The sequence below is a fragment of the Nothobranchius furzeri genome, chromosome 10, assembly GCF_043380555.1.
Source record: "Nothobranchius furzeri strain GRZ-AD chromosome 10, NfurGRZ-RIMD1, whole genome shotgun sequence".
Classification (NCBI taxonomy): Eukaryota; Metazoa; Chordata; class Actinopteri; order Cyprinodontiformes; family Nothobranchiidae; genus Nothobranchius; species Nothobranchius furzeri.
Window position 1 is genome coordinate 60,726,953 of NC_091750.1, and position 6,637 is coordinate 60,733,589.

At 41.4% G+C, this 6,637-nt stretch overlaps 2 protein-coding genes across 5 annotated transcripts; one reads left to right on the forward strand and one right to left on the reverse strand.

Moving 5' to 3' along the window:
• Positions 1–382: 382 nt before the first annotated feature.
• mettl27 (methyltransferase like 27) lies at positions 383–2,207 on the forward strand. 4 transcript variants are annotated; one of them, XM_070555376.1, is made up of 6 exons: positions 383–486; positions 760–890; positions 1,102–1,230; positions 1,340–1,475; positions 1,661–1,756; positions 1,836–2,207. In XM_070555376.1, exons 2-6 carry the CDS (start codon positions 771–773, stop codon positions 2,069–2,071), a joined length of 717 nt encoding a protein of 238 aa, XP_070411477.1. In that variant the 5' UTR covers positions 383–486; positions 760–770; the 3' UTR covers positions 2,072–2,207. The 4 variants fall into 4 exon arrangements, with proteins under 4 accessions (XP_070411477.1, XP_070411476.1, XP_070411474.1 ...); XM_070555375.1 differs by having other exon boundaries at positions 403–524; XM_070555373.1 differs by having other exon boundaries at positions 441–576.
• A 2,974-nt stretch (positions 2,208–5,181) lies between these two features.
• On the reverse strand, positions 5,182–6,468 carry LOC107386868 (claudin-4). The gene has a single exon (XM_015961523.3). It carries the CDS (start codon positions 6,319–6,321, stop codon positions 5,320–5,322), a length of 1,002 nt encoding a protein of 333 aa, XP_015817009.3. The 5' UTR covers positions 6,322–6,468; the 3' UTR covers positions 5,182–5,319.
• Positions 6,469–6,637: the final 169 nt, after the last annotated feature.

Here is a 6,637-nt window from a genome sequence, read left to right on the forward strand (position 1 = left end):
AAAATTCAAAACGACTTTCCAGAAGATTTTTGTTTTGACTCCACAGGTGGGAACATGTATAACTTGGGAATACTGCGAATGCGCATGTGCAAGAAAACACTCGAATGCCTACTTCAGGACGTGTCGGAAACATTAATTAACACTGTTTTTACTTCTTTTTTTTAGGATGTTAGTTGTCAGCGAACAAAACCTGTGTCGAACTGATTTTAGGAAGAAACTATTTCTGCCTCTCTGTGTAAAATAAAAGTGCAAGAAAACAAAGCGTTTCAGACAGCAAATAACTGGGTTAGATGTGTTGAAACAAACATAGTTTTGAGAAGGCATCGCTCCTGACAGACATGACTGAGGGAATTGTGAACCCACGCCACTCTTTCTACCTCTTCCTGGATCACTTGGTTTATTGTAGCGAATATGTTGTCTGGTGTTCAGTGACTACGTTAAAAAGAAAATATTTATAAAAATAACTAACTAACGAGATTACTGTTGGTAAATACGTTATTTTGCTGTCTGTGCAGTTTGACAAGGTATTTGTAGAAGGAAGCTGAACGAACCACAATTTAAGTAGACAAGTGAACGGTAAAAAGAAAAGTCACTTGGATTTAATGTCAAATAATTTGCTTATCAGTAGTTTAAATGGCATTAGTTAACTAGAATTGGTTTGGTTAGTGTAAACATTCCAATCTACTTTGGCAAATATTTTAAAAAGCACTACCTAAAAACTGCAATCTGCCAGTGTTTTTGACTATCCTTTTTAAACAGGGTTAAATATCATGTCTGCTGACAGAAACACATTTGAAAACGTGAAAGCAGTTATTTTATCAGCTCATAAAGGCGCCACAACAAAAGAAAAGGTCAGCTTCTACAACACCTGGGCAGATAATTATGATCAGGTAAGGAAAATTAAATTAGATCAGATCAAAAAATATGCTATTTTGTGTTTCATGTTGATAAAGTAATCCCAGAGCCACATATTGTTTCATAAATAATAAATGAAATGTTGTCAGGGTTTTCCATAAAAAACAAAACTGCTATGAGGAGTTCATGCAAATAAAAATGTTTAAATATCAGCGTATGTTTGTCACTTTCTTGTATTTTGATTAGGATGTGGCTGTCTTGGACTATCGTGCACCACGTCTGGCAGCAGATCGCATCTCATCTTGTTTCAGTGGAGTGAGAGAAGAAGCTACCGTGTTGGATGTGGCCTGTGGGACAGGACTGGTGGCTAAACAGGTAACTGATCCAAATATTGGACTTTGAATAAATGCGGATGGACGCGGTCAGACGAACACAATCACTTTCAGTTTGATTGATAACTATTTTGATTCTTTTTGTTGCACAGATGAAAAAACATGGATTTAGACATTTTGTGGGTGTTGATGGAAGTGAGGCCATGCTGGAAAAGGCCAGGGAGAGTGGGCTGTACCAGGAACTGAAGCAGTCCATGCTGGGGGAGGATTCATTATCTGAAGTGTGGGGTAATTAAATCTGCATTAGCTTTTCTGTGTCATCAATTAATTTGCACATCATACACTGTATTTTTGACTGTTTCAAATCGAATGATCTTATTGAATGCTTTTTAAATTATTGGTCTTACCAATCATTTTATGAATGATAATCACTGACTTTTGACTGAAGCCATTTATCTCCTTCTCACCTGCAGCAGGTTCCTTTGATGTGGTTCTGATAGTGGGAGCACTAAGTGTTGGCCAGGTCTCCATTAATGTGATCAGAGAACTCTGCAATGTCACCAAATCAGGTCAATATTCCCTTTGTACTTATTTTGCTTCATCTTGACCAGTTTAATGTTTATAGTCTCTGCTTCATCTTTCCACTAGGTGGCTGTGTTTGCATGACGACTAGAAGTAACCATGACAACTTGGAATATAAAGCTGCTCTTGAGCATGAGCTGAAGCAGATGGAGGAAGAAGGACTCTGGACTTGTTTAGAGGTTACAGAGGTGCAAGACTGGGAGAGGGCTGTGACAGAGCAGGAGGATGGATACATATCTGGAGCTGTTTACATCTATAAGAAACTCTTAACACTACCAGGAAGTAGGCAAAACACTGTTTAAGGATGTGCATACGTTTAGGTGTTTACATGTCTGAAGAAAGTTGTTTTTCAAGTGCTATTGGTCTTATGTTGCCAGAACCACGCTGAAATGTTCCAACAGATAAGATTTATATTAAAACTTTTAAGGTTAAAATATCTGGTTATAATGTTAAACCAATCTGACAAAAGTGAAGTCAACACAAAAGTGAAAACAAATTCTAGTTCCCACCTCATCCAATCAGGGTTGGCACCAAAAAGGAGCAAGTTCCCATTGACTTACATGTTAAAATGCCAACTTCACAGCAGAAAAAAAAAAGTTTGCAGACTGATACAAAAAACATTTTAGGGTTAAAGCTGTTAAGGCGAATCTACAAATAAGCTAGGTTTTCAACGCAAACAATCCTCCCTTCGGACATCTTCCCAGGATTCACTTCCACTGGAACCAGAAACCCACATTGCCAGAGGAAACAAGAGAGCGCTAAACACTAGTTGCCGTTTTCTCTGTCCAAATGTCTTTTGTTGTGCGTGACTGCTAATTATGATTTTCTTTCTAGTACTCTGGTAGTTTGTCTTAAAGTTGAAGTGGTAGCAGCCGGCTGTTCCTCCATCTCTGATGTCTATGAGCAAAGAACCTCTCACACCAGAGGTGTTGTGTTGTGAACCACACAAGTGCTTTATGAACGGAGGACCCAGGGAAGTGCAGCGGTTCAGCTAGACCAGTGGTCCTCAATAGACAGCCCGCGGGCCCCCTCTTTTTGGCCCCTGCACGCGCACCCCCCCTCCCCTGGATGACGGGCTGTCACATAGGGGGCTGGTCACACAGCCGAGGTGGAGGGGAAGGAACAGGTGTTGTTCTTTACAATGTAAGCTTTTGTGTTATGTGCATTACAGCCTGCAATCCAAACAGCGGAACATCGCCCCCCACCCCCATCCCGGTCCGGACCTCTTGCTTCTGGGTTAAGATCAGTAAATCAGTGCTCAGTGAACACCCCCTGAAACAGTCGCTGACCAAAACAGTTTACTTAGGGAGACACCGGCAGTACACGGGCCATCGCATGTCACTCAGAAACCTCACTCCAGTGTTGGTTCATCGATATGAGAGAGAGAGAGAGAGAGAGAGAGAGAGAGAGAGAGAGAGAGAGAGAGAGAGAGAGAGAGAGAGAGAGAGAGAGAGAGAGAGAGAGAGAGAGAGAGAGAGAGAGAGAGAGAGAGAGAGAGAGAGAGAGAGAGAGAGAGAGAGAGAGAGAGAGAGAGAGAGAGAGAGAGAGAGAGAGAGAGAGAGAGAGAGAGAGAGAGAGAGAGAGAGAGAGAGAGAGAGAGAGAGAGAGAGAGAGAGAGAGAGAGAGAGAGTCAGGCAACAGAAGTGGGTTGATTACTGCTTTGCATATTTTCGGCATTCTCTCGATGAGCTTCAAGAGGTAGTCATCTGAAATGTTGTTCCAACAGTCTTGAAGGACTACATCTTGAAGCTCATCCAAATGACAGTGGGTGTGTCAACCCTCTTCAACTCTAGAAGACCGCCTTGGGAATGGGGCTGAAAAGACGTCCGGTTGCGTGCAGGATGAGAACAAAATTCAAGACTACCCGGGTGGGAATGCTCTATACCGACTCCAGGTGGAGTCTGGAGCTGAGGCTAGTGTAGAAGCTCTATTAGAAAAATTGAGCAGACATACCTGGTGCTGCAGTCTGCTTCCAACACATTCCCTGCATGTTTTTGATCATGAACACGGCTGGTTTGTTTGATTTAGTGGTGAATCACTCTTGTATACACCAAGGAAAGCTTGGGAGACATTTCAGCTGTTAGATTAAGTGTTAAAAAGACGTTTAAATGCTCAGGAGCTTTCGCAAGCAAGACAAAACTGCATGCCTAGTTCCTCTTCAACAGGACGATTTACATAACATATTCAGTTATTTGTTTAAATATACCTTCAATATATATGTTACTCTCTGGCTCATATAGACTACATAAAGGTTCCAAATAAAATTTAGCAATTGGACCGCTTTTTAAAGTCTAGGTTTGGAGAAATAGAGATTCGTTTTGATCATATTGACAGGCTAACTAGTAGTCTGATCAGGGACCAAGACCAAACTTAAATAGTGGATTAAACTCCATGAATCCCAACATGAAGTTATCTGAAGAGTAATTTAGATTTGATTAGATTTTTATATGAAAATAAGTATTATTTAAGTCTGTTGATATCTTCATCGCACTGGTTTGCTTGTTTATCTCCGTCTCCGTAACTTTTATAAAATTAAAGATTCTTTTACGTTTTGGAAAACAACATTATCTGACATTATGGAAAATTATACAATTTTTGTTCTAAAAAAACCTGAAAATATTCCCCAATTATTCACTGAAACTAAATGTGGAATCCTCCGCCAACAAATGGCTTCCTTCTGCAACAATAGCCTTTGCTGTGATCAGACTCTCTGTTAAACCAGTTTGTCCAGTCACCTGCAAAAGCCAGAAAGAGGAGTATAAACCCAGGAGATTTCTGAAAAACACACATTTAAAATGTTTTTATTAAAGAAAGAAATGTATCTCCAGGTCATCAGATTTTAGCAATTTATTGTAAAATCAAGTTTACATATGTTACCAAAGATCTGCTTAACTAAGATAAAATAAAAATAAATGCCAGTCAAAGATGTCCTCTCAGGCAGTGCAGTAACTAAACAGCATTTTTAAGTGTTGCAAAATAGTAAAAAAAATAACACAGTACAAATCAGTTTAACCTTCCTTCATTTTTTTTCTAAAAGTCTGAGGTAAAAATTATCAAAATTCAATCCTTCATATTTTTCAGTGCATTTGAACATGAAGATTACAGCAGATTCCAGTGGAATAGTTCACATTAAGAGCAATAAAAAATAACAATCCCTAACATGTTCCTTTTTAGTCTGTTTAGATGCCTTTTTTAATAATTAATGTTGCCTTTTTATTATTTAATTTAAATGTTCTTGAAAATAAAACATGAAAGAATAAAGTGAAGCTTAAACAAAACCTTAGCAGATGTGATTAGCAGTGAGATATTACAGAATGGTTAACCCTCTAAGCAGGCGTTGCAGATTTGCAACGTTAAAACCTACCAACCTGGTTACTCCACATACGTATTTCATGAGCATTTTTTAGCTCAGAAGTGCCCCTGAAGGACTTAGTTGTTCGTCCTTTTATCAAAACTTATTTTGAGCCAGAGAGGTTTAAACATCTACTTCTAAAAAACCGTTATTTACAACAAACTTGGATTAGTATGAAAGCTTCTGTTTGTGCTGATGTTACAGGTATGTTTTTGGTGGGTCTGACGAAGTCTCGTCTTTTTCATTGATGGCTGCTAAAGTCTCTTCCATCTCAGCTTTTAGCAGCTGAGACTTTGACGACGGAGCATCGCTGCGTTCAGACATGGCTGACTCCAGTCTTTTAAGCTGAGACTTGGTTGATAGTGCTTTGCTGCATTCAGATGTGGAAGAGTCTGGCCTTCTCATCCATGATCTTTCTGAGCCCCCTCTTGATATCTGCTCCAGTCCGTTGTCCCATGGAGTCCTTGAATATGGCTGAGACTGTGTGCTTTGGGGTTTGGAGGACAGGAGTCGAATGGGCTGAGCCATGGCAGTGGGCGCCCTGCTTCGATGAGAACCAGCATGGATCGAACTTTTGGAGGAACGGACCACCACGTAACGAACAGAGGGGCTCTTGTTCGTGTCATGATCTTTGATTGGGCACGCTGAATGGATGAAAAAAATGCCCCCCAAAACAAGCAAGATGGCCGCCCCCCAGCCGATGTAAAGACAAGCTCCGAGTTCCCTCCGTTGAGAATCCACGGAGGTGCTGTAGAAATCCCTCACCACTGTTCCAGCTGCCCATGTTGAGGCTATCAGACAGAGCACCCCTGTAGAAATCAACACTGCTCCTGCTGCTATAGCCAACTTGCTCTTGGTCCCACGACTTTCTTCATCCAGGAACCGAGTGCACTTTCCTCCAACAAAGGCAAGAATGAGACCTGCGCCTCCCGTAGCAATGGCAATGACCATGAGAGCCCTGGCAGCCTGCAGGTCATAGGTGAGAGCCAGCATGGAGTCGTACACTTTACACTGCATATGTCCTGTGCTTTCAACCACACAGGACATCCAGATACCCTCCCAAATTAGTTGCGAAGTCACAATGTTGGTACCAACAAAAGCGGACACCCTCCACATAGGGAGTACACAGCTGAAGATGACCCCAGCCCAGCCAAGGAGGCACAGGGCGCTGGCCAACAATTGGATTCCCATCGAAGACATGGTGGAAAGGTAAAGATCTTTGAAGCTGCTGATAAATCCACACAGACCTTTAGGGAGTCCAGCTGGTTCTTTGATTCTGGGGTGCTTCGTAGGCCCTTGTTGAAGTTCTTTGTTAGTTTTCTCTTTCCATGTCAATCCTTCTCAATATAGACCCACATTTCCACACACCTCCGTAGCTGTGCAGCGGTTTTGTTACTGTGTTAGCAATGTTCTTTGCCGCGGGAACGAAGAGCTCTGACAGTTTCTGTTTATTGTCTTTCCTCTTGCACCCTTTCACTGCACAGCAGGTGTGTCTGAGTTGAGCAGCTCCCAATTT